Source organism: Mugil cephalus, chromosome 4, assembly GCF_022458985.1.
Source record: "Mugil cephalus isolate CIBA_MC_2020 chromosome 4, CIBA_Mcephalus_1.1, whole genome shotgun sequence".
NCBI classification, from domain to species: Eukaryota; Metazoa; Chordata; class Actinopteri; order Mugiliformes; family Mugilidae; genus Mugil; species Mugil cephalus.
In genome coordinates this window covers 28815290-28842163 of record NC_061773.1, presented here as the reverse complement: position 1 = coordinate 28842163, position 26874 = coordinate 28815290, and the positions used below count along the sequence as shown (strand labels likewise).

At 49.7% G+C, this 26874-nt stretch overlaps 3 protein-coding genes across 3 annotated transcripts in view; 1 reads left to right on the top strand and 2 right to left on the bottom strand.

Moving 5' to 3' along the window:
- Positions 1-349: 349 nt before the first annotated feature.
- Positions 350-3038, top strand: LOC125006964 (achaete-scute homolog 5-like). Its single transcript, XM_047583500.1, has one exon. The coding sequence runs from the start codon at positions 2365-2367 to the stop codon at positions 2830-2832; it is 468 nt and encodes a 155-aa protein (XP_047439456.1). The 5' UTR covers positions 350-2364; the 3' UTR covers positions 2833-3038.
- LOC125006963 (protein phosphatase 1 regulatory subunit 15B) lies at positions 2959-7576 on the bottom strand. Its single transcript, XM_047583499.1, has 2 exons — positions 5119-7576; positions 2959-3682 (listed from the first exon to the last, which is right to left on the bottom strand). The coding sequence occupies exons 1-2, from the start codon at positions 6772-6774 to the stop codon at positions 3437-3439; spliced, it is 1902 nt and encodes a 633-aa protein (XP_047439455.1). The 5' UTR covers positions 6775-7576; the 3' UTR covers positions 2959-3436.
- Positions 7577-8124: 548 nt separating this feature from the next.
- pik3c2b (phosphatidylinositol-4-phosphate 3-kinase, catalytic subunit type 2 beta) overlaps positions 8125-26874 on the bottom strand; it is a 33164-nt gene continuing 14414 nt past the window's right edge. The window contains exons 11-33 of the mRNA XM_047582320.1: positions 26281-26476; positions 23753-23875; positions 23514-23681; positions 22444-22558; positions 20771-21004; positions 18085-18176; positions 17940-18033; positions 17401-17495; positions 16024-16204; positions 15821-15928; positions 15540-15632; positions 15246-15354; positions 13988-14145; positions 13649-13818; positions 13149-13305; positions 12933-13042; positions 11993-12185; positions 11294-11418; positions 10994-11111; positions 10423-10498; positions 9260-9366; positions 9016-9144; positions 8125-8845 (exon numbers count right to left, since the gene is read on the bottom strand). Coding sequence (XP_047438276.1) covers positions 8651-8845; positions 9016-9144; positions 9260-9366; positions 10423-10498; positions 10994-11111; positions 11294-11418; positions 11993-12185; positions 12933-13042; positions 13149-13305; positions 13649-13818; positions 13988-14145; positions 15246-15354; positions 15540-15632; positions 15821-15928; positions 16024-16204; positions 17401-17495; positions 17940-18033; positions 18085-18176; positions 20771-21004; positions 22444-22558; positions 23514-23681; positions 23753-23875; positions 26281-26476 — 3146 coding nt within the window. The 3' untranslated portion in view covers positions 8125-8650. The remainder of the gene's footprint in view (positions 8846-9015; positions 9145-9259; positions 9367-10422; positions 10499-10993; positions 11112-11293; positions 11419-11992; positions 12186-12932; positions 13043-13148; positions 13306-13648; positions 13819-13987; positions 14146-15245; positions 15355-15539; positions 15633-15820; positions 15929-16023; positions 16205-17400; positions 17496-17939; positions 18034-18084; positions 18177-20770; positions 21005-22443; positions 22559-23513; positions 23682-23752; positions 23876-26280; positions 26477-26874) is intronic.

Genomic DNA, 26874 nt, shown 5'->3' with positions numbered 1-26874 from the left:
CATGGAGCTAACCACAGGGCTAACCATGAAGCTAACCACAGGTCTGATCATGAAGCTAACCACAGGGCTAACCATGAGGCTAACCACAGGGCTAACCATGGAGCTAACCACAGGGCTAACCACAGGGATAACCATGAAGCTAACCATGAGGCAAACCACAGGGCTAACCATGAGGCTAATCATGAAGCTAACCACAGGGCTAACCATGAGGCTAATCATGAAGCTAACCACAGGGCTAACCATGAAGCTAACCACAGGGCTAACCATGAGGCTAACTATGGGCTAACCATGGAGCTAACCACAGGGCTAACCATGAGGCTAACCATGAAGCTAACCATGAGGCTAACCATGGAGCTAACCACAGGGCTAACCATGAGGCTAACCATGAGGCTAACCATGAAGCTAACCATGAGGCTAACCATGGAGCTAATGAAGACGCCCTTATCTTCTGGACGTCCCCCGTCAAAATAAAAGCTTCATTGACGACAGGAGTTTTATTTAGTAGAAAATTAAAACCTTAAAAAGTGAAGTTAAAGTGTTTATTATTAAAGACGTCCAACGTGTCCATCGTCCACCTGGGACTCTGATACCTGTACATGTACGTCCACATCCAGGGGACACGCTCAGAGGACGTCTTCTGTCCTCCTCTGTCCTCTGGTGTGGACGGACGACGTCTCTCTGCCTCTGCTCAGATCAAAGATGGAGGACGACGGGGACACGTCTCCGTCTCTCTTCCTGAGCTCCGGTTTCAGTGTGTCCATAAACAGTCATCAGCCGTCCACAGGAAGACAGAGCGTCCCCCACGTCTTTCATCTGGAGACGACGGGTTTAAGACGAGGAAACTACAAACACTCATTTCTGTCTTTGATGTCTGAGCAAGAACAAACGAGAGACACACACAGGGACAGAGACACGGGGACAGACAGAGACACACAGGGACAGACAGAGACACACAGGGACAGAGACAGAAAGACAGAGACAAACAGGGACAGACAGAGACATGGGGACAGACAGAGACATGGGGACAGAGACAGCGGGACCTCCTTCAGATGGTGTCCATGTCCTATCTTCACCTGAAGAGTCAACACACACCTGAGGGGGCGGAGCCTCCGCAGGTAAAAGCCTCCTCCTCCTCCCAGTCTTCAGTCAGAGACACTGAGGACGAGAGGACGAGGAGGACGAGAGGACGGGAGGCTGCTTCTGAAGGTGAGGACGTGTTTCAGTGTCTTTAAACCAGTGTCCACAGGTTTAGAGGACGGACAGAGGACAGAGGACAGAGACAGGATGAACTAAAAGAGACAGACGTGTCCCAGTGTCTTCACTTACTGAGAGGACTATTACTGTTACCATGACAACGCCTTCATTCATCCATTCACTGATCAGCTGATCTTTAGTCACAACATCCGAGACACGAGGACACAAGACGTCCACAAGACGTCCACCTGTGTCCCTGATTCAGTTTCAGGAGGAGGAGGAGGAGGAGAAGGTCCCAGCAGGAGTCCAGGCGTCCCTGAGGTGTAACCTGGTCTCAGTTGGAGGACGTGTGTCCTCTCGTCCTCTCTCGTCCTCTCAGGTCTCTTGTGCGTCGTGGTGCGTTTTGTCCGGACGCCTCTAATGTTGTTGTGTTGAATATTAGATGTTGATTTAAAAGCTGTTTCACCGTAAAAGGTAGAAATAAAATAACGAGGAAATGATTGAATGGGATCAAATATCGATGGTTTTCTTCTGAATGAAACGTTACATCAGAGTCATGTTTCATACGGGAACAGCAGAGTTATAACAGACATAAAACACATAAAACACATAAAATACATGTCTTTTTTGTAAAAAACATTTCAAACTTTCCGTATTTTCAGACACTTGATGAAGATGAAGCCTTTTAGTTTTGAGCATGAATTAGTTTTAGTGATTCATGCAGAAAAGGTAGAAAAAACATTGAAGTCTGAGACTTTTACGGCAGTTTCTTTATGCGTGAACCTTTTTGCCATGAAGGCGTCCAGAGGGGACAAACTTAGAGGAGGACATGAGGCTCATGAAGGACAAGCCTCCTCCAATCATTGAGTCATTGAACGCATCACAGTGTGATATTTAAACGAAGTGATTAAAGAATCAGGAGGAGCCTTTGAACTGTTACCTTCTAATTTAAACCTGTCTCCAGGACGTGAAGCGTCTCCAGGAGGTGAAGCGTCTCCAGGACGTGGAACGTCTCCAGGAGGTGAAGCGTCTCCAGGAGGTGAAGCGTCTCCGGGAGGTGAAACGTCTCCAGGAGGTGAAACGTCTCCAGGAGGTGAAGCGTCTCCAGGAGGTGAAACGTCTCCAGGACGTGAAACGTCTCCAGGTCAGGGATTGGCTGGTCCAGGTCACATGATGAGCTCCACCTTCTGTCCTCTCATGGAGCAGCATCCATCTTACCTGAGTCTCCATCTGTCCCCTGGACTCCACGAGGACCACGGAGTCCCCCAGGACATCCCCTTCCTCCTCTACCCCCCCGCCCTGCGGGACCCCGGGCTGCTGCCCTACCTGGGCCCCTTCCCCCCCGCCCCCCGCGGCCCCCTGAGGGTCCTGGAGTGTCCCCTGGAGTGTCCCTTGGAGCCGGCCTTCGTCCAGAGGCGGAACGAGAGGGAGCGTCAGAGGGTGAGGACGGTGAACCAGGGCTACGCCGCCCTCAGAGACCACCTCCCGGGACAGGGCCCCGACAAGAGGCTCAGCAAGGTGGAGACGCTGAGGGCCGCCATCAGCTACATCCGCTACCTGCAGGGCCTGGTGGAGGACGTCCCCCGGTCCCCTGGCCCGTCCCCCGGCCCGTCCCCCGGGCCTGGAGGACGCTCCTAGGACGGTCTGAAGGCCGCTGTCTGCACCCCCACCACCCCCCCACCCCGTCCCTGGAGGACGGCCTGTGGACAGGTCTCCGTTGCTATGGTTACGGTCCTGGGACCATTAAACTCAATCAGAGGCCGATCATTAAATACTGATTTTATTGACGAGATGATGAAGATGATGATGAAGCAGTTAGAAAAATAAAAAGCTTTAAAACCAAAGACTCTGGAGTCTGAGATCATTTCATCTAACACTGGGTCCAGGTCTGGGTCCAGGTCTGGGTCCAGGTCTGGGTCCAGGTCTGGGACCAGGTCTGGGTCCAGGTCTGGGACCGGGTCTGGGTCCAGGTCTGGGTCCAGGTCTGGGACCGGGTCTGGGACCGGTCAGCACACACCCACACCCTTAGCATCTTTGGCTTCCAACAGAGAAACGGACTCACCGGGTCGTGTGATCAGCTGATCGGCTCAGGTGAGTCTCGTTAATCAATTAATGAAGTTTAAACTCAGGGTTGTTCCTCTGAGACAATGAACCAGATTAACACACAGTGAAGCCCTTCAGATCCTTAATACCCCGTTAATGGCTGATTAATACCTCCGCACCACCCCTCACACTCAGTCTCTCATGACGTCTCCCTGGACGGGTGCAGTGCGTCCTCCGTCCTCGGGGGGGCGCTGAGGCTCTGGTAGACCCTTTGGCGGTGCTGTGGTTGCAGGCAGTAGCCGATGCTCTGCTCCACCTCCTGGCAGCGGCGCTGGAATCGACAGCGGTCCCGGGCCAGCTCCTCCCAGGGACCTCGCCGGTCCTCCTGCTCCTCCTCCTCCCCACAGCTCACAAAGAACTCCTCCACGTCGTCACAGAAACGGACCTGACGGAGGAAGAGGAGGAGCAGGAGCAGGTTAATGTGAGGGGCCAGATTCTACGTTTCTACTTTCATGACAAGTGCTGACTTCAGACTCTAGATCCGGTTTTAACTCGTGTTTCTAGACCAAGTAAAACTAGACTGGTTCTAAATAACTGAGTCTTTCTCCTGAATATTGTCGTCATGTTTGGTTCACGGAGGAAAACGCTAACAAGAGGAGAGAGCTAGCAGGAGGAGAGAGCTAGCAGGAGGAGAGAGCTAGCAGGAGGAGAGAGCTAGCAGGAGGAGAGAGCTAGCAGGAGGAGAGAGCTAGCAAGAGGAAAACGCTAACAAGAGGAGAGAGCTAGCAAGAGGAGAGAGCTAGCAAGAGGAGAGAGCTAACAAGAGGAGAGAGCTAGCAGGAGGAGAGAGCTAGCAAGAGGAGAGAGCTAGCAGGAGGAGAGAGCTAGCAGGAGGAGAGAGCTAGCAGGAGGAGAGCACTAGCAGGAGGAGAGAGCTAGCAGGAGGAGAGAGCTAGCAAGAGGAGAGAGCTAGCAGGAGGAGAGGGCTAGCAGGAGGAGAGAGCTAGCCTAGCAGGAGCAGAGAGCTAGCAGGAGCAGAGAGCTAGCAGGAGGAGAGAGCTAGCAGGAGGAGGGAGCTAGCAGGAGGAGCTAGCCAGCTACACATGATAGAAAGAAACAACATAACAGCCCCTTTCCTATCGGTGGAAACATGCATCCATCAACCAATCAGGACATGATGTGTCAGTGGTTGCTAAGCAACAGTGAGACTATATTCAGTCTATGGAGACAGGAGACAGTTTAGAGACATTTAGACATTATTACTGGTTGGACACCTGATAGTTGTGGACATGGTCCTAAATAGTTTGAATGGAAATAGTTGTAAATAACTAAATGTGTTGATGAGCTTTAGAAATGTCCAGGTTAGATTTACATTCTAAGTTCTAGAAATGGTTGGTTCAACATGTTTGTGGTTTTCTAACTGGTTCCTTTTGGGGGGAGGATTCGGTTTGAGGAAGCATTGGACTCTTGTTTTTGTTTAGTCAGTGTTGGTCCACTGGATGAACTACTGCCCCCTGCAGGAGAAAACCATGAACAGCTGTTAAATAAACAGTGTTAAAGGGAAACAGTTTGTATAAATCTGGCTCATTAATGTTTCTCTTAACGGCTGAAAAGCAAAACTTTAATGGACAATGTGAATGTGAACTTCTCTGCTTTTAATGATATGATTAGTTTAAAGTCTAATTCAGAAGTTCAGTTTGAATCGTTTCCAAACAGAAATGAGTGAAAGGTTTTCAGTGACCTCTGACCCCTGGCTGGATGTTACCTGACTCCCTGTTGACAGACTGAAAGAGCCCCCCCCCCCAGTCTCAGGACTATAAATATCTCAGAGGGACACGTGTCCAGCGCTGGGGGAGGAGCAGGTGAATAAACCGAACTGACCTTCTTGGTGGAGGTCTGGGTGGAGCTGCAGGGTTCAGAGAAGCCGCTGTCCAGTCTCTCCTCCGCCTCCTCCCTCCTGTACTCAGGTGGGAAGGCTGAGGGGGGGGCGGCCTGGGGACCCTTCTTGGCCCGGGCCTTGGTTCTGGGGGGGGGCGGCCTAGTCCTGAGAGGAGCCTGGAAGTTGAAGGGGCTGTAGGGGTCGGAGGAGGAGCTGAAGGAGGTCCAGAGGCGGAGGCTCTCAGCTTCGTCCACCTCGCTGGCCGACGCAGAGTCGTCCCAGACGTCACTGCCGGAGGGGGGGGGCGAGGAGGAGGAGGTGGGGGGTGTGGAGGCAGGAGTGGACTGGATGGAGGAGGGCGGTGTAGGGGTGGGGGGGGTCCGGGGCCCGGCGGAGCCCGTGTTGAGCCGTGCTGTGAAGTTTCTGGGGTTGTACGGGTCCAGACTTCGACTCAGGGACGTCCAGAGACGCTCGGCCTCCGAGTCTTCGTCGTCTTCATCATCTTCATCTTCATGGTCCGAGGAGTCGGACAGATCAGAGGAGCCCTCACTGTCAAAACCATCGTCGTCCTCCTCCTCCTCCTCCTCCTCCTCCTCCTCCTCCTCACTGGACCGGGGCTCAGACTCGTCCTCGCTGCAGGGGCAGCCCATGATGAAGGCGATGGCTTTGTTCTGACACTGGGGGGTGGAGAGCAGCACCTCCTCCTCCTGCTCCACGGCCTCCTCCTCCTCCTCCTCCTCCTCCTCCTGCTCCTCCTCCTCCTCAGGTGTCTCTTCCTCTGTTATCTCGGGGGTGTCGGCCTTCATTCTCAGCAGGTGTCCCTCCTCCAGGCTGGAGTAACCATTGTCCTGCTCGGGGCTGGAGACCTGGACGCCCGAGCTGTTCTGGGGGGGCTCTGTCGTGGACTCCTGGTTGTTCTGGGGGGGCTCTGTCGTGGACCCCTGGTTGTTCTGGGGGGGCTCTGCCGTGGACCCCTGGTTGCTCTGGAGGCCTCTGCCGGGGGCCGCATCATCTTTTTGTTGGGCAGCTCCAGAGGTTTCTCCCAGAGTCGATTCCCGGGGGCCAGCCGGGCTCTTTGTGTCAGTCTCTGGTTGTAGACAAAGCCGGCCGGCCCCCGGAGCCCCCTCCTCTCCCCACATGCTGCCCCACCACGGCCGGCCTTCAGCTCCTCCATTGGCCCAGGCGCTGCCGTCCTTCCCGGATCTGCTTCCCTGAGAACTCAGCAGAACCTGACTGAGGATGGCCCTGATGGAGGACAGGTTCCCCCCCTGTGTCTGCTGACAGATCCTCAAGTTCACGTCTTCCTCCTGGAGGCCGAGCTCCTGCAGGGCACTGGGGGTCATCCAGGGGACGGAGCCCCCGGCCCTGGGCTCCAGGCCGGGGGCTCCGTCAGGCTGACACCGCAGGTAGGTCAGATGTTGGGGCAGGATGCTCTGAACATCCTCGCTCAGCCACCCGGAGCCTCCTGGTCCTGGTCCTGGTGCCGGGGACCGACCCGGCATGAGTCTGTGCAGCAGAGACAGCGCAGGCCTAGACAGCAGCCCGATCCACGAGCTTTCGTGGCTGTCCAGTCCGGCAGAGGCGCCTCTGGACCCGGCGGAGGAGGACGAGCTCTGGCCGCCACATAAATGTTCTTCTGTGTTCATATTTCTTAACATTTCCTCAACGTAAAGTGCAAAATTAAACTTATGGATCAGGGTCGAATTGGCGGACAGATGTCTGCGGTTAGCCTGTTAGCCTGTTAGCTGCTAATCTGACAGCTGTCAAACCTCCGAGGCTCCGGCTCCGGTTCAGCCCAACAGCAGCGACTGTCCCCGCGTCCACCGACACTCACACGGTCCTCTGAGTCCTCGTCCTTACACGGACCGAAAGACATGGGGACGATTACCTCCACAGGGAATCCAGGAAATATTGTCCGTGAGTCCGCCTCGCTGGGAACCGTGGTGGGACTTCTTCCTAGTGGTGGAGCCGGAGCCGGAGCAGAGGACGGGAGAGGGGCCGGAGGAGACACTGAAGCCGGAGGAGACACTGGAGCCAGGACGTGAAGACAGATCCAGGAGTGAGGACGGGAATCGGGCCATGCTGTCTGGTTTAGTTTCCGGGGAAAAGGTAGCTCCGGTTCAGCGGGTAGCTTAGCAGGGCTAGTTAGCAGGCGGCTAATTAGCCGACGGTTAGCGAAGACGGAAGTAGACAATTTCAAATATTTTGTCCAGGATCGCCGCTGATCCGCTCATTAATCGGGCACTGGTGGATGTCGACTTCTCCCAGCGGCGTTAATACTGACTCAGGCGGAACCGGAGTAAAGTTTCGTCCGGACCGGGGGTAGTTCCGTGGCTCCGTGGCTCCGAGATTTCATCAGAAAGTCAGAAGGGGAGGGGGATGTCTTCCTGGAGCGGCTGTTCCACTGATGAAACCCCTCCCACCTCCTTCTACGCTGTAAATGTAGCGGCTGTTCCAAAGAGGGTGTCCCTCCCACCTGGCCAATTCACTCCGCACTGGTCCTGGATCGGCCGTACCAGTAAGGAAGCCCCTCCCACCTGTCCACCTCCCTCCGCGCTTTTCCCGGAGCGGTTGTTCCAGTGACGTAGCCCCTCCCACCTTCCTCCGCTGTTACATAATAACACAGGCGGAGCCACGTGGTCCTCAGACAGCACTTATTTATTGTGTTTGTTTGTTAATTCATGCATCTAAACTATATTTTTACATTTCATTCTACATGCTACATTTATTTATTCACTTATTTACCTATGTATTAATAGATGTACCTAATAAATCAGTTGCTACAGTGCTGAATTAATGATTTAAATGATTTCACAGCGGAGTCGTGACATACACTCACTAAAACCTTTCAAACCTTTTAAACATGAGACCGAAAGAAAAACACAACTCAGAGGAAACCGTTCAAGTTTATTATGTAGTGCAAACAAATGTTAGTGGTTAATAAGAGCTGGGATCCTTCATATGTACAGCCCCCCCCCCCCCCCCCCCCCCCCCCAACAGCGCAATAACAAACCAGCTTCAGCCCCCCCCCCTTATAAACCCAACACTCTCCCAGAAAGTACAAAATTCCCATGGTCCAAAAAACAAGGAATGAAATGTAGAAAGGTTTTCTCTTCATTCATCCATTCATCTTCCCTTAATTCATCCATTCATTCTGTTCTGGCTCAGTTCTTGTTTCTCTTCTTTAACGATACAACGTTGGAAACAGTAGATGTGCATTTTCTTCTTCCCTTTTTTCTGCTTCCCTTCAGAAATCACTCACTCCTTCACTCACTCCTTCACTCATTCACTCCTTCACTCCTTCACTCACTCCTTCACTCATCGACAGATTAGCATCGTCAGCGGTTTCTCTGCTGAGTTTAATTCCCAGGAGACGAACGTCTGAAGGATTAAACCACGTTAAAACATAAAATGTGCTCTAGTTTCAGTTTCTCTTCCTCCTGGACTCTTTAATAAACGCCCCTTTCATCAAATAAATATGTCATCTGTCCTCCAGGGGCGGAGCCTAAGCCCAGTCAGTGGGTGGGGTCCCGGTCAGTAGTGGGCGGAGTCTGAGTCGGCCCCACCCAGCTGGTGCCAGTCCACCCAGTGCTGTCCTGGGACCAGGCTCTTCAGGGGGATGAAGGTTTGCCCCAGCAGGGTGTTGTCCCAGAAGGCCCCGTCCCCCAGGACCCGCAGGTGGATCACCCTCTGGTCCAGGTCCCCCCGAGGGATCCGCTCATACACCAGCTGTAGGACATGGACAGGAGGACAGGTGAGGACAGGAGAGGGCAGACAGGAGAGGACAGGTGAGGACAGATAGGAGAGGGCAGACAGGAGAGGACAGGTGAGGACAGACAGGAGAGGACAGACAGGAGAGGACAGGTGAGGACAGACAGGTGAGGACAGGTGTGTCCTACCATCTCGTTGTAGGTGGGGTTACAGGTGCGCCGGGCGGCCTTGGTTTTCCTCTTGCTGGTCTTCTGAGGGTCTGGGAGCAGGTAGAGCTTCACGTAGGGGTCTGGGTCTGAGCCGTCCTGGAGGGGCTGCTGGTCCCCGGGACAGAGACTCCGTTATTATTGTTATTATTATAATAATAATTATTATTATAATAATAATTATTATTATAATAATTATTATTATTAGATGGGGGGGCAGACTAACCAGGCCTCTGATGTGCATCACCATGATGAAGAGTTTGTCGTTCTTGTAGGAGATGGAGAGTTTGACTTCACCCAGTTCTTTACCTGAAGCTGGAGACCACAGTATCTCTGCACACGCACACACACACACACACACACACACACACAGACACACACACACACACACACACACACAGACACACACACACACACACACACACACACACACACACACACACACACACAGACACACACACACAGACACACACACACAGACACACACGCACACACACACACACAAGCACGCACGCACATGCACGCACACACATGCACGCACACACACGCACACACACACACACACACACACACAGAGACACACACGCACACACACACACAGACACACACACACACACACACACACACACACACACACACAGTTCATGTGATGGAGATAAGAACAGGCTGCAGCTGCAGTAGCAAGACTACAGTGAAACCCGGTTACCATGGAGATCAGCCTGGAGATAGAAGAGAGTAGTAAATTAGGCCACGCCCCCATTTGGGTGGTAAATACTTCCCCGTGATCAGTGTTCATTTAGTGTTGAGAGCATGTGTTGGCCAGAAAGCAGCTGAAATGATTGTTAGACGGACACAGAAATGATGTCGTTGCTTAGCAACGATCGGTGACGTTAATAGAAAAACTTGAACATCGGAGTCAAATGAACTGAGGAATAAGTGGACGACCCCTCAAACCAGACATTTACTCTGACACCAGAGAATCTGGCAGACACACACATACACACACATACACACACAGACACACACACATACACACACACACACACACACACACACACACACACACACACACGTACACAGACACACACATTCACACACATACACACACACACACACACGTACACACACACACACACAGACACACACACACACACACACAGACACACATACACACACATACACACACAGACACACACACACACACACACAGACATACACACAAAGAGACACACACACACACACACAGACACACGGTTTTTGTCCGTTTCTCTTGGGGGAGTTTAGTCTTTAAAGTTGTTTGAAGAACAAGGGGGCGTGGCCTTACCAGTGACGCATCGTTACTCTCTTCCAACTACCTGGTTGCCATGGAGACACTGCGCAAATAAATACCTGCTGGTTTGATGCTGGTTGTTCCTGGTCTCTCGTCTCGAGGCAGCGGGTGGAAGAAGGTGTAGACCAGGTCACTCTGAGACAGGGACAGAGAGGACAGAGAGGACAGGGACAGGGACAGAGAGGACAGAGAGAAAGGGACAGAGAGACAGGGACAGAGAGGACAGAGAGAAAGGGACAGAGAGACAGGGACAGAGAGGACAGAGAGACAGGGACAGAGAGGACAGGGACAGAGAGGACAGAGAGACAGGGACAGAGAGACAGGGACAGAGAGGACAGAGAGACAGGGACAGAGAGACAGGGACAGAGAGGACAGAGAAGACAGGGACAGAGAGGACAGAGAGGACAGAGAGGACAGAGACAGAGAGGACAGGGACAGAGAGGACAAGGTTCAGACTGAGGTGGTCATGTTTCCATCTCAGGGTTCCACCAAAGAAGAAGACGTCTGCCTGCTACACTACTACAGTAGAAGAAGAAGAGGCTGACCCGTGACCCCTCCCTCCTGACCCCTGACTCCTCCCTCATGACCCCTCCTTTGACCCCTGACTCCTCCCCCCTGACCCCCCCTCACCTGAGCGACCTCCGTCCCGGCGTGAACCAGGTGCCACACGTATCCGTTGAGCTCGTCCTTCCTCCTATCAGCTGTCGCCTCACCACGGGAACGGCCAATCACAAAGCGGTTGGGGAAACTGTGGGCGGGGCCAGGACCACCACCACAACACAAAAACACATGGTGTCAGCACACACAACTACACGTTACTGCATATAACTATACAACCACACAACTACACGTTACTGCATATAACTATACAACCACACAACTACACGTTGTTTGTGTCCATGTTGTGTAGTTGTGAAAGTGTGCGCATACCTGGGCAGTTTAGACGCGGGGAAGATGAGTCTCAGTTTACTGTGAAGTTCTTGAAACTCTTCGAATGTTCTTTGAACCAGCAGCGCCTCCTGTTGACCCTCACGCTCCACCTTCACCACAAAGGTCTGACACCGCACACACGATTTAGAACCAGTGTAACTGTTTTTAAACCAGTTTAAACCAGTTTAATCCAGCTTAAACCAGTTTAACTGTTTTTAAACCAGTTTAATACAGTTTAATCCAGTTTAACTGTTTTTAAACCAGTTTAATCCAGTTTAAACCCGTTTAGAGACGGTTTAGAACCAGTTTTAACTGGTACAAACCAGTGTAGAACCAGTTTTAACCGGTTTAAACCCGTTTAGAGACGGTTTAGAACCAGTTTTAACTGGTACAAACCAGTGTAGAACCAGTTTTAACCAGTTTAAACCCGTTTAGAGACAGTTTATGCTGCAAAAACAGAAAACTCTTAGAATATTCTTATATTCAATCAAATCATCTTGTATTTAGAAAAATCGTGTTCAGCTTTTTTTGCTTGACAAAAATTCTTAAAATAAGCAGAAAGTTGTTGTCTCAGAATATACGATGTGTGTATTTGATAAAAGGATTTGTTGCTTTCTTGAAATTCCTTGTCTGCAGTGTAGAACCCGTTCTAACCCGTTTAACCCAGTTTAGAACCAGCTTAAACCGGTTTAAACTCACGTGTCCTCTGTGCGTCCTGATGTGCCGACAGATGTAAAGGCTCCTGATGACGCCGCCGCTCTTCACGCTATGAATTCTGGGAGCGAAGGACAACGTGGGACGTTCTTCAGAGGACGTGAACTTCATCTGAGCCAGGTTGTGGATGAAGAAGTTGAGTTTGGTGGCGACGCTGCCGAGACTGGACTCGATCAACCTGCACGACAGCGGCCATTTTGTTTTCCATATTCAACCGTTACACAAACCAGTCTGATTTAAGTACGGTGTGTTGTTGTGTTGTTGTTGTGTACCTGGTGAAGTACGGTGTGTGATTGTGTTGTTGTTGTGTACCTGGTGAAGTGCAGTGTGTTTTTGTGTTGTTGTTGTGTACCTGGTGAAGTGCAGTGTGTTGTTGTGTTGTTGTTGTGTACCTAGTGAAGTACGGTGTGTGATTGTGTTGTTGTTGTGTACCTGGTGAAGTGCAGTGTGTTGTTGTGTTGTTGTTGTGTACCTGGTGAAGTACAGTGTGTTGTTGTTGTTGTGTACCTGGTGAAGTACAGTGTGTTGTTGTGTTGTTGTTGTGTACCTGGTGAAGTACGGTGTGTTATTGTGTTGTTGTTGTGTTGGTGTTGTGTACCTGGTGAAGTACAGTGTGTTGTTGTGTTGGTGTTGTGTTGTTGTTGTGTACCTGGTGAAGTACAGTGTGTTTTTGTGTTTTTGTTGTGTTGTTGTTGTGTACCTGGTGAAGTGCAGTGTGTTGTTGTGTTGTTGTTGTGTACCTGGTGAAGTACAGTGTGTTGTTGTGTTGGTGTTGTGTTGTTGTTGTGTACCTGGTGAAGTACAGTGTGTTGTTGTGTTGTTGTTGTTGTGTACCTGGTGAAGTGCAGTGTGTTGTTGTGTTGGTGTTGTGTTGGTGTTGTGTACCTGGTGAAGTGCAGTGTGGTGTTGTGTTGGTGTTGTGTACCTGGTGAAGTACATGGTGGCGTCGGCCTCAGACTCGTGAGGCCTCAGCGCGTCGTAGACGTACTTCAGGTCGTCGAGGTCGGAGAGTTCAGGGATTCCACACGACAACATCTGGAGGAAAACACATTATAACACTTTGGGATCAATAAAGTATTATCTTATCTTAACACACAATAACACGTGTTTGTGTGTTATTGTGTTACTATGTTGTGCGTACCAGCCCCAGCAGGTTGAGGAACAGGTGAGCATGTTTCCTGATCAGGTTGTAAGCTTCACAGCACAGATCCACAAAGTCATGGAAGCGACTCGATGGTTTGTCTCCTCCGTTGATGACGTACGCCATGTCTGAGGTGAACACGAAGGGAGCGCGGTCCCTGGAAGAGACCCAGGATGAACAAAACCAGACTAAACCAGTCTAAACCAGACTAAAACCAGACTAAACCAGACTAAAACCAGACAAAACCAGACTAAACCAGTCTAAACCAGACTAAAACCAGACTAAACCAGACTAAACCAGTCTAAACCAGTCTAAACCAGACTAAACCAGACTAAAACCAGACTAAACCAGACTAAAACCAGTCTAAACCAGTCTAAACCAGACTAAAACCAGTCTAAACCAGTCTAAACCAGTCTAAACCAGACTAAACCAGACTAAACCAGTCTAAACCAGACTAAAACCAGTCTAAACCAGTCTAAACCAGACTAAACCAGACTCACCGTTTGATGTTCCCAAACATCTGGGCGTGACCCAGGAACTTGCCGAAGTCGATGTGGAACATGTGGCCGCTGGTCTTGAGCATGATGTTGTCGTTGTGACGGTCACAGATTCCCAGGATGTAGGTGGCTACGCAGCAGCCAGCACACGAGAAGATGAAGTTCTCCACCGCCTGGACACATGTCCCCTTCACATTAAAAGGCTTCCACCACTCATGCTTTTATTGTGAAACAGGATGTTTCTCTTCAGGAAACAGGTTGTTTCAAGGTCTCATTTCAGTCACAGGGTTCAATACTGCAGCTGCTCACCTGGCTCCAGGTGTGTCCACGTGTGACTCTCACCTTGTCATACTGCTCGTCTGTGGGGTTGTGTTTCAGCAGCCAGTCGGCCAGCGGTCGATCTTTGAATGATCCTGTGACTCCGTGTTCCACCTGGATCTTCCTCAGAGTGTCAGCGTGAGGAATCATCTCCACCATACCTGGAAACAGGTAACACACACCTGTCAATCACACCTGGAAACAGGTAACACACACCTGTCAATCACACCTGGAAACAGGTAACCCACACCTGTCAATCACACCTGGAAACAGGTAACCCACACCTGTCAATCACACCTGGAAGCAGGTAACAGACACCTGTCAATCACACCTGACCACAGGTAACACACACCTGTCAATCACACCTGACCACAGGTAACACACACCTGTCAATCACACCTGACCACAGGTAACAGACACCTGTCAATCACACCTGGAAACAGGTAACAGACACCTGTCAATCACACCTGACCACAGGTACCAGACACCTGTCAATCACACCTGGAAACAGGTAACAGACACCTGTCAATCACACCTGACCACAGGTACCAGACACCTGTCAATCACACCTGGAAACAGGTAACAGACACCTGTCAATCACACCTGGAAACAGGTAACAGACACCTGTCAATCACACCTGGAAACAGGTACCACACACCTGTCAATCACACCTGACCACAGGTAACACACACCTGTCACTCACACCTGACCACAGGTAACACACACCTGTCAATCACACCTGACCACAGGTACCAGACACCTGTCAATCACACCTGACCACAGGTACCAGACACCTGTCAATCACACCTGGAAACAGGTTACAGACACCTGTCAATCACACCTGACTACAGGTACCAGACACCTGTCAATCACACCTGGAAACAGGTAACAGACACCTGTCAATCACACCTGACACAGTACCAGACACCTGTCACTCCACTGGAAACAGTAACAGACACTGTCAATCACACCTGAAACAGTACCAGACACCTGTCAATCACACCTGGAAACAGGTACCAACACCTGTCATCACACCTGACACAGTAACCACACTGCACTCAACACCTGTCACTCACAGTGACACATACACACCTGTCAATCCACTGACACAGACACAGACATGTCAATCACACCTGACCACAGTACCAGACACCTGTCAATCACACCTGGAACAGTCAGCATACTGTCATACTGACTACAGGTAATCAGCACTGTCAATACACCTGTCCACAGTATGCAGCTGTCGTCTCCTGGTCATCGTGCATTGACAAACACTGTCTACAGGTGTAGACCCTGTCATGTACTGCCTCCATGGAACATTTCAGATGAAATGTCATGATTGTGCGGATAATCTGCAGGGTTAGCATGTCCTGTCTCAGGTCGTCTCCTGACTGGACAGACAAATCAGGTGAGGTCAAAGGTCAGGTAACATGTCAGGTAACATGTCAGGTAACATATCAGGTGAAATGTCAGGTAACGTTTCAGGTACATAACCTATCAGGTCACATATCACTTAATATGTCAGGTAACATGTGAGGTGACGTATCAGGTGAGTGCAGGTGAGTGCAGCTGTTACCTTGAAGATGACGTTGATGTTGTCTCCCAGAGGGTCCAGGTTCTGGAAGGACAGCTTGAGGGGGACGGCGTTGGAGTTGAAGAATGAACACGACTATGAAGGAGAAGAAGAGAAACAGATAAAGAATTAAAGTTTATTCTCAGTCTGACCAACGGCCTCTGAGTGAGTCAGTGAGTTCCTCCTGATGAATGGATGAACTGATGAATGGATGAACTGAGCGCCTGGTTTCTGTTGTTCTGCTTCAGGGTCAAAGGTCATGGGTAGGACCTGGTCCCGGGTACCTGGATGTTGACTCCTTTGACGAGCAGAGCCGGGTTGAGAGGAAGTCGACAGCTGCTGTTGATGGAGAAGAACTGGTTCAGCTCGTCCAGACCTTCTCTGAGGACAGACTGGAGGGGGACATGAACAAAACCAGACCAGAAACCTCTGGAGACGTTACTATGACAGAGCTCCGGATGTTTCAGAGACGTCCCCGTGTCCTCACCTGTCTGTTGGACGGAGATGCGTCCCGTACTTTGTGGGCCACCTTGGTGAGGACGGAGACGAGCCAGCACTGACGGTCAAACTCGTCCCGGAGACCTCGTCCCACGCAGCACAGCAGAGCGGCCAGAAGGTGCTGATAGCGAGCACTGAACTGGCTGTCCTGCAGGTTGTCCTTCAGCAGCCTGGACGGGACGGGACGAGACGTTGGGACGAGACGTTAGAACGAGACGTCAGAACAAGACGTCAGAACAAGACGTCACAACACAGCGTTAGAATGAGACGTCACAACACAGCGTTAGAATGAGACATTAGAATGAGATGTTAAAACGAGACGTCACAACGAGACGTCACAACGAGACGTCACAACGAGACGTCACAACACAGCGTTAGAACGAGACGTTAGAACGGGCTGATGCTGAAGGAATTACTCATTAATAACTAAAAACTGACCCATGATGCGATAATAAGGCAGTACAATAATTAATTGCTTTAATAATCCCTAACTTCAATAATCCCTAATTATTAATAACTCATTAGTAACGCATCTATAACAATGAATAACTCAGTATTAAAGTAATCAATAACAAATTCATATCAGTAGTTATTAACAATTCATTAATAATTCAGTCTTAATCCATTTATAAGTGAAGGTTAATGCCTGACGATGTGTCCGTTATCAGAAATGAATGGACGACGTGGAGACGTGAACTGGCTGTTTCCACCAAGTCCCTCGAAGGACATTAACCCGCTGATCCCACGGTCACTTACGAGACAAATAAATATTAGGTCAATTATTAATACGTTATGTTGTTTTTTACTGTTTGAATCATACGTTTTTCACAAGCAGCAGCTGAGCGACTATTTAACGTTACGTGATACGAAGTATGATTTCAGAGGCACTTGTTACCGTGTGTGGATCATGTGAAATTTCAGTCCACAGACAGTTTCCTAAATCGTTTTTATTGCGAGGGACACGAGGACGATGGAAGCTGGTGTCTTTCCTCTCTTCCTGCAGCGCTTCAGCATCGCCTTAGAAACAGCATCACTTGTCTTGAACACGTGTCACTAATGATGTTTACGTCTCTTAAGAGGCGATTAATGGCGTCTCTCAGACTCCTAAAGACACTCCTGTGTCTCTGTTGCCACGGTTACCGAAGCGTTTGAGCCAGCGCAGTGATTTACAGCTGTCATCAGGCAATTTGACCGGAACGTCTTTATGTGTGTCCATCATCCCCTTTTAATGTTCACCTCTCAGCCAATCACAGCGGAGGATTCACCCGGACCATGGTATGATGATTAATAACTCATTACAGTCTCGTTAGTAACACACTGATCAACTCATTAACAATTAATTAACGTTAGGATCATGGAGGCCGACCAGAACAGGTAGTGAGCGATGCGAACGTCTGTGATGGTTCTTCTCAGGAGGAACCGGACCAGAGAACTGTCCAGGTAACACTCGTACTTCAGGGCCTGAGACGGAGGGACAGAGACAGAGGGACAGGGGGACAGAGACAGAGAGACAGAGGGACAGGGGGACAGAGACACAGAGACAGAGGGACAGGGGTTAGTACTCTGGTAAAAGTAAAAGTACTGACTGAACTCAGAGCGTCCAGGTTCTGAACGGATTGAAGGGAAAAGTAAAAATGATTTTTCCATTAATGAATCAACACATCTGTTGATAATTTATCCAAATTAAATAAAGCTGTGTCAGAATAATCTGGACCGAACTGAGTCATGAACATCTGGTTTAACTCCTCTTTCCTTGGAGCCAGAAGCTCCAGGAGGTTTTAGATTCAGACTCATCAGTTCTCTTAAATCAGGCCATGGATGGACTGGAAGGTCTACTACTAGGTACCACTAGGTACCACTAGGTACTACTATAGGTACCACTAGGTACTACCGTGGACCAGTTACCTGGACCAGCTGAGGCAGGAAGTCCAGCAGCTCCGGGTCTGAGATGGCGTCCATCCACTGGACCGCCGTCCTCCTCAGCTCCTGGTCCGGGAACCTGAAGAACACGCCTCAGTTATTTCTCTACGAACATTATCGTCAGTCAGACCAGGACGAAGGGTTTTTAGGACTGGAACCATCGGTCCATGTGTTAAATCCAGGACCCGTGTTCCTAAAGAGTCTGAGAGCAAAGAGCTGCTCCTGGAGAACAGACACTAATGAAACACTAGAACCCTGATGTTCCCTCCAGGTTGTTCCTAGATGGAGGTAAAGAGGAAAGGTTCCTAAAGAAGGTTCTGCAGTGAGATGTGCTGAGAGCAGGGAGGAGAACTTTAAGAGGCTTAGAGAGGAGAACATGGTGGAAAGAAGAGGAGGAGAGATATTCTCCTGGAGCGTAGGAACATTTTACCTGGTTAATAGCACATGGATGAAGAGCAACAATGGTTTTAAAGTAGATCTACTATTTATTTCTCTTCAGTCTCATAGATCAGATTCTAGGATTCAGTCTGTGGACGTGACTCCGTTCTATGGACATTAGCACCAGAAGCTTTTAGGATCAATGCTCAGCTAGGAGCTACACCAGAGAACCTGGAGGACATGAAGGAGGACTAGAGGCCTGAAGGGGACGGAGAGGCTGGAAAGGACCTGAGGAGGGATAAGGACTGGAGGATGGAGGACATGAAGGATGAAGGACCTGAAGGGAGGAGGTGAGGGACCTGAGAAAGGAGGGACCGAGTAAGAGGACTGTGGAAGGGGGGCTGGGAAGGAGGAGAGGACACTGGGGAAGGGGGTAACTGGTGAATGGAAGGATAAAAGGTGAGAGGTAAGACTGAAAGAGAGACAGTGTAAGGTCGAGGTACACGATAAAGGTGGTGAAGATGACAGGTAAGAGTGACGGAGGAGGACGGGAGGGGAGAAGGCTGGAGGAGGAGGGATCCAGGTGAGGAGATGACCAGGGAGGTGAGGGGAGGTCAGGCTATGCACAGGTGGGGCATGACAGGACAGGGCAGGTGACTAGCTGACATGAAGTTTGTAGAGGATTGTCTACAGCTCAGCTGAACAGGAAGAGCGTCCAAGGAAAAGAGAAGGAGATAACTGAGAGTCAGAAAGGGATGAAGGTGAAGGATAAAGGTGAAGGGGTGAAGGATGAAGGGATGAAGGTGAGGGGGATGGGAAGGATAGAAGGTGAAGGGGATGATAGGATAAAGGTATGAAGGGATGAAGGTGAAGGGATGAAGGATGAAGGTGAAGGGATGAAGGAGGGGGGATGAAGGTGAAGGGATGAAGGGGTGAAGGTGAAGGGATGAAGGTGAAGGGATGAAGGTGGAGGATGAAGGTGAAGGGATGAAGGAGGGTGAACTCTGACCAGAAGAAGGTGAAGGGATGAAGGTGAAGGGATGAAGGTGAAGGATGAAGGTGAAGGGATGAAGGTGAAGGGATGAAGGTGAAGGATGAAGGTGAAGGGATGAAGGTGAAGGGATGAAGGATGAAGGTGAAGGGATGAAGGTGAAGGGATGAAGGTGAAGGGATAAAGGTGAAGGGGTGAAGGCGAAGGGATGAAGGTGAAGGGGTGAAGGGATGAAGGATGAAGGTGAAGGGATGAAGGTGAAGGATGAAGGTGAAGGGGTGAAGGATGAAGGTGAAGGGATGAAGGGAAGTGAAGGTGAAGGGATGATAGGATGAAGGAGGAATGAAGGTGAAGGTGAAGGTGGTGAAGGGGGATGAAGGTGAGGATGAAGGGATGAAGGTGAAGGTGAAGGGGTGAAGGTGAGGGATGAAGGTGAAGGGGTGAAGGATGAAGGTGAAGGGATGAAGGTGAAGGTGAAGGGATGAAGGTGAAGGGATGAAGGGGTGAAGGTGAAGGGATGAAGGTGAAGGTGAAGGGATGAAGGTGAGGGATGAAGGATGAAGGGATGAAGGGATGAAGGGGTGAAGGTGAAGGGATGAAGGTGAAGGATGAAGGATGAAGGATGAAGGTGAAGGATGAAGGTGAAGGGGTGAAGGATGAAGGTGAAGGGATGAAGGTGAAGGATGAAGGTGAAGGGATGAAGGTGAAGGGATGAAGGTGAAGGGATGAAGGATGAAGGTGAAGGGATGAAGGTGAAGGATGAAGGGATGAAGGTGAAGGGATGAAGGATGAAGGGATGAAGGTGAAGGGATGAAGGTGGAGGATGAAGGTGAAGGGATGAAGGATGAAGGTGAAGGGATGAAGGTGATAGGATAGATAGGATGAAGGTGAAGGGATGAAGGTGAAGGGATGAAGGATGAAGGGATGAAGGTGAAGGGTATGAAGGTGAAGGATGAAGGGGGATGATAGGTGAAGGGAGTGATAGGTGAAGGGTGATGAAGGTAAGGGTGAAGGTGAAGGGATGAAGGTGAAGGTGAGTGAAGGTGAAGGGAGAATGAAGGTGAAGAAGGTGAAGGTGAAGGGATGAAGGATGAAGGTGAGGGATGAAGGTGGAGGATGAAGGTGAAGGGGTGAAGGATGAAGGTGAAGGGTGAGGTGAAGGTGAAGGTGGAAGAGTGAAGATGAAGGGAAGGTGAAGGGAGTGAAGGTAAAGGGGAGAGGTGGATGAGGTGGATAAGGGTGAGGTAGGTGAAGTGAAGGGATGAAGGTGAAGGGTGAAGTGAAGGGTGAAGGATGAGGATGAGTGAGGTAAGTGAAGGATGAAGGGGATGAAGGTGAGGTGGTAAGGTGAAGGGATGAAGGATGAAGGGATGAAGGTGAAGGGATGAAGGTGAAGGATGAAGGTGAAGGGGTGAAGGATGAAGGTGAAGGGATGAAGGGATGAAGGTGAAGGGATGAAGGTGAAGGGATGAAGGATGAAGGTGAGGGATGAAGGTGAAGGGATGAAGGTGAAGGGATGAAGGAGGGGGAACTCTGACCAGAAGAAGGTTTTCTTATGCAGGACGTCCTGGAGCTGCGTCTGACTGACAGTGTCCAGTCTGGAGAAGTCGTACTGAGGACAGAAGTCTGCTGGAGCAGGAGTAGTGAACCGGACCTCGAAGGACGAGGACGGAAAGTCCACCTGAGACACATTCACCAAAACGTTCACCTTTATTTAACAAACTCACCTGTAGAATAACCTCACCTGTAGAATGACCTCAGCTGTAGATAATCTCACCTGTAGAATAACTTCACCTGTAGATAATCTCACTTGTAGAATAACCTCACCTGAAGAATAATCTCACCTGTAGAATAACCTCACCTGTAGATAATCTCACCTGTAGATAATTCACTTGTAGAATAATCTCACCTGTAGATAACCTCACCTGTAAATAATCTCACCTGTAGATAATCTCACCTGTAGAATAACCTCACCTGTAGAATAACTTCACCTGTAGATAATCTCACTTGTAGAATAACCTCACCTGAAGAATAATCTCACCTGTAGAATAACTCACCTGTAGATAATCTCACTTGTAGAATAACCTCACCTGTAGAATAATCTCACCTGTAGAATAACTCACCTGTAGAATAATCTCACATGTAGAATAATCTCACTTGTAGATAACCTCACCTGTAGAATAACCTCACCTGTAGATAATCTCACCTGTAGATAATTCATTTGTAGAATAATCTCACCTGTAGATAACCTCACCTGTAAATAATCTCACCTGTAGATAATCTCACTTGTAGAATAACTCACCTGTAGAATAATCTCACTTGAAGAATAATTCACTTGTAGAATAACCTCACCTGAAGAATAATCTCACCTGTAGAATAACTCACCTGTAGAACCTGTAGAATAATCTCACCTGTAGAATAATCTCACCTGTAGAATAATCTCACCTGTAGAATAACCTCACCTGTAGATAGCCTCACCTGTAGAATAACTCACCTGTAGATAATCTCACCTGTAGATAAACTCACCTGTAGAATAAACTCACCTGTAGAATAACCTCACCTGTAGAATAATCTCACCTGTAGATCATCTCATTGGTAGATAACCTCACCTGTAGAATAACCTCACCTGTAGAATAATCTCACTTGTAAATAATCTCACTTGTAGATAATCTCACCTGTAGAATAATCTCACTTGAAGAATAGCCTCACCTGTAGATAATCTCACCTATAGATAACCTCACCTGTAGATAATCTCACCTGTAGAATAACCTCACCTGTAAATAATCTCACCTGTAGAATAACCTCACCTGTAGAATAATCTCACCTGTAGATAAACTCACCTGTAGAATAATCTCACCTGTAGAATAATCTCACCTGTAGATCATCTCACTTGTAGATCACCTCACTTGTAGATCACCTCACCTGTAGAATAACCTCACCTGTAGAATAATCTCACTTGTAAATAATCTCACTTGTAGAATAACCTCACCTGTAGATAATCTCACCTGTAAAATAACCTCACCTGTAGAATAACCTCACCTGTAGATAATCTCACCTGTAGATAATCTCACCTGTAGAATAACCTCACCTGTAGATAATCTCACCTGTAGAATAACTCACCTGTAGTATGACGCTGTCCGGCTGGCTGAAGTTGGGGGAACTTGTTCGTGCGTTCCCGTTCCTTCCCGGGGTCGAAGGCCATAAACCCAATAACTTCCTGCCACATGTCAGGATGCTGAACAGACACAAACATTGTTTCTATTGTTGTGAGGACCTTCCAGGTGCTTCCTGTCCGCTCAGGTAACAACCTCTTCCTGAACCAAAGCTCCTACGATGACGACACGGCCCCAAAACTAACACAAACAACAACACACTTCCCTTTGTGTCTTATTCCTTCAGCTCGTCACTCTTATAATTCGGTTTGTTTATTCAAGGACAGAGAGGAAATGATGTCATGGAAACTGCTTCTTGTCAACATTGATGTAAATATGTCTCCTGTACGAGATCATTTATATAACAAACCCTGTTGGTTATTTGCAGTGACGGGAATAACGGCGTTAAAATACTTTTCTCAGTAACTAATTACTATTCCCATCGTTGTAACATCGTCTCTGTTACTGAAGATTAAATGGGCGCGTTACAAACTAAAGCTGCCTGTTAACATCCAACTTGGTTCTGTGTTTGGTGAAGAGAGGAGGGAGGGGCCAAACAACCGCATAGGTGATGATGATTGGCTAAGGTGGAGTAAGCTTCCATGATAAGCCAATCAGAGGCCGTGTTCGGTTTATACACAAACCACACAACAACTTCACACGTACTTCTGTGTAAGAACGAGTCTATTCTACCTGCTAAGAATAAAATACAAACTATCAGACATATTTAAACTTAAAAACACGGTGGAGTAACGCAGCAGTTACTTTCCCTGGTAACTAGTTACTTTTGTAGTGGAGTAATTGAGTTACTGACTCAGTTACTTTTTGGGAGAAGTAACTAGTAACTGTAACTAGTTACTTTATAAAAGTAACTGCCACAGGTTATTTCTGTTTTCTGTTTCTTTCCTCAGCTGCAGACTCTGAGTGGGTTTTTGGTTTCTGTGTTGTTGTCCCCAGATTGTTGTTGTTGTGTAGTTGTAGATGTTGAATACGAATAAACACACACACACAGAACATGAATCAGCTGATGAGACTCACTGTCTGAAGTTGAACAGAGGCATCGTGACCCAGCCCAGAGCCTCCACGCTGCGCCGCTGCCTCCCCTTCTCCTCAGCGCCTCCGGGGGGCGGCAGAGAGCTGGCGTACAGCGTCACCGTCAGCTGGGACTCTCTGGGCAGCTGGTTGATCTGCACCGGGAAACACACCCTGCAGGGGGCGCCGTCATTAACCCGCTGAGCTGGACAGGTGAGTGCAGTGTCTCAGGCGGCCGTACCTACCTCTGGTCCCAGACCACCAGGTGGAACAGGTACTTGCTGACCGACTGTTTGCTGGTGTGTTGGGGGGCACAGAGCTCCGCCCCCCCATGGGTCAGAGAGCAGGACAGGAAGAAGCCCTCATAGCTGTAACCAATCAGAGAGCAGGAAGACCAATCAGAGAGAGACAGAGACCAATCAGAGAGCAGGTTAACGGGTTTAATTCTTCTTTCTCTTCTCTGATGAACATCAGCATCTTTCATGGTTTTCTCAGCATCAGCAGAAACAAAAAACTCTTCTTCTGCAGGAACATGAAGACTTGACTTCCTGAGTGTCACAGACGGCCCCGCCCCCTCAGAGGTCAGAGGTCAACTTCAACCAACTTAGTGAAGCGTCTCCAGAGGTAGAAGTGAATAAAGGAAAAGTAGCTGGTATGAAGGAGGAGGTGAAGGAGGATAAAATAATGGTTATAATTAAATAATGGTTATAATAATGGTATAATATGTAAATAATAGTATTGGTTTAATATATAATTATTTGGTATTGTTATAATATGGGTGGTTAGGTTTTAGTTTTTTTTTAGGATCGGTATAGGGTCCTGGTCTAGGTCCTGGTCTAGTATCCGGTCTAGGGTCCTGGTCTGGTCTAGGTTGTTAGTTAGGTCTGGGTCTGGTCTGGTCTAGGGTCCTGGGTCTAGTATCCTGGGTCTGGGGTCCTGGGTCTAGGATCCTGGGTCTAGGGTCCTGGGTCTAGTGTCCTGGGTCTAGTATCCTGGGTCTGGGGTCCTGGGTCCTGGGTCTAGTGTCCTTGGTCTAGGGTCTAGGATCCTGGGTCTAGTGTCCTTGGTCTAGGGTCTAGGATCCTGGGTCTAGGATCCTGGGTCTAGTGTCCTTGGTCTAGGGTCTAGTGTCCTTGGTCTAGGGTCTAGGGTCCTGGGTCTAGGATCCTGGGTCTAGTGTCCTAGGTCTAGTATCCTGGGTCTAGTATCCTGGGTCTAGGATCCTGGGTCCTGGGTCCTGGGTCTAGGGTCCTGGGTCTAGGGTCCTGGGTCTAGGGTCTAGGGTCTAGGGTCCTGGGTCTGGGGTCCTGGGTCTAGGGTCTAGGGTCCTGGGTCTGGGGTCTAGGGTCCTGGGTCTAGGGTCCTGGGTCTAGGGTCCTGGGTCTGGGGTCCTGGGTCTAGGGTCCTGGGTCTGGGGTCCTGGGTCTAGGGTCCTGGGTCTGGGGTCCTGGGTCTAGGGTCCTGGGTCTGGGGTCCTGGGTCTAGGGTCCTGGGTCCTGGGTCCTGGGTCCTGGGTCTAGGGTCTGGGGTCTAGGGTCCTGGGTCTAGGGTTCTGGGTCTAGGATACTGAGTCTAGGGTCCTGGGTCCTGGGTCCTGGGTCTAGGGTCCTGGGTCTAGGGTCCTGGGTCTAGGGTCCTGGGTCTAGGGTCCTGGGTCTAGGGTCTGGGTCTAGGGTCCTGGGTCCTGGTCTAGGGTCCTGGGTCTCTAGGGTCCTGGGTCTGGGTCTAGGGTCTGGCTAGGGTCTGGGTCTAGGGTCCGGGTCTGGGTCTAGGGTCTGGGTCTAGGGTCCTGGGTCTGGGTCCTGGGTCTAGGTCTGGGTCTAGGGTCTGGGTCTGGGTCTGGGTCTAGGGTCCTGGGTCCTGGGTCTAGGGTTCTGGGTCTAGGGTCCTGGGTCTAGGGTCTAGGGTCCTGGGTCTAGGGTCTGGGTCTAGGGTCCTGGGTCTAGGGTCCTGGGTCCTGGGTCTAGGGTCCTGGGTCTAGGGTCTAGGGTCTAGGGTCCTGGGTCTAGGGTCCTGGGTCTAGGGTCCTGGGTCCTGGGTCTAGGGTACTGGGTCTAGGGTACTGGGTCTAGGGTTCTGGGTCTAGGGTCCTGGGTCCTGGGTCCTGGTCCAGGTCTGGGTCATTAAGACTGTTCAAACCAAGGAATAACATTTAAAGTGGATGGAAGGAAGCAGGAGACGTTTGAAACAGAGTGAGGACCAGAGGAAACTTCTCCACAGGTTTAGTTCTGGGACGACTGTGATGGACGGATGAGTCTCAACAGAACCGGAGGATCTGTTCGTGTGTCTGGTTGGTTTAGTTTCCTGCTGCTATGTTCATATTCAGTTCAGTTTTATTTATATAGAACCAATAACAACACAAATCGTCTCAAGACGCTTCACAAAAACCAGCCTGAAACCTCCAGAGCAGCCTGAGGGAAAAACTCCCTTTAACAGGAAGAAACCTGGAGCAGAACCAGAACCAGAACCAGCTCATATGGAGGAACCATCTGCTGAAGACCAGCCGGGTAGAACCAGAGCCGGGTAGAACCAGAGAAGATAGAGAGAAGAAGAACAGGAGAAACTAGATAAACACAGATACAAACATCAGGCTGAAGGAAACATGTAGGATCCAGTCATATAACACGTAGCTGATGATCTGTGAGTAACAGGAATCATGAGCAGGTTGGAGATGATGCCGTGATGTTTATGTGCGTATGAGAAACACATTAAGGAACATAATGTTTAAGAAGAGGTGACTCCAGCTTAGGGATGGGGGGGGGGTGTCGTGTACCTGGCGGCCCAGGTGATGGGGATGCGGTGAGCGGCGTAGACGTTGAAGGACAGGACGGTGGTGACCAGACCGGCCTCCTGGACCGGGGCCCTGCTGCTCAGGTTCTGGGGCGTCGGGTGGAAGTTGGCGTTGAAGGTGCTGCAGTAAAGCTCCACCAGATCCAAGATGGCCGCCGTCAGCGTCTCCACCACTTTCTCTAGTCAACCAATCAGAACCGAGATCAGAACCAGGATCAGAACCAGGATCAGAACCAGGATCAGAACCAGGATCAGAACCAGAACTGGGATCAGGATCACGATCAGGTTCAGAACCAAGTCTCTCTCTGGTCTCTTTTCTCTCTTGTACTAAAACCCAGAACTTCAATAAGTTGTAAAATAAAAGTGTGCGACGTGAACTACAGAGAAGTTGTGTGTCTCTAGTCTCTGTGCGCGACTCTAAACGGACCGAGGGTCTGACCAGGTTCTACAGCTTCTACTCTACTTTCCTGCCACAAAGACTCTTTAGTAATTATTATTATTAACTCTTAATTTCCTGTTACACTGTGAATATATTTTAAATTTATTCTTTATATTTTTATTGTTTGTTGAAACTGTC

What these genes read in the sequence shown, in the direction of transcription:
- LOC125006964 (XM_047583500.1), top strand. Translation starts at nt 2,365, where the DNA reads ATGATGAGCTCCACCTTCTGTCCTCTCATGGAGCAGCATCCATCTTAC.
- LOC125006963 (XM_047583499.1), bottom strand. Translation starts at nt 6,774, where the DNA reads ATGTTAAGAAATATGAACACAGAAGAACATTTATGTGGCGGCCAGAGC. An exon ending in CCCAGACCTCCACCAAGAAG is followed by an intron (nt 3,683 to 5,118) that starts GTCAGTTCGGTT and finishes TTCCTCCGTCAG; the next exon opens with GTCCGTTTCTGTGACGACGT.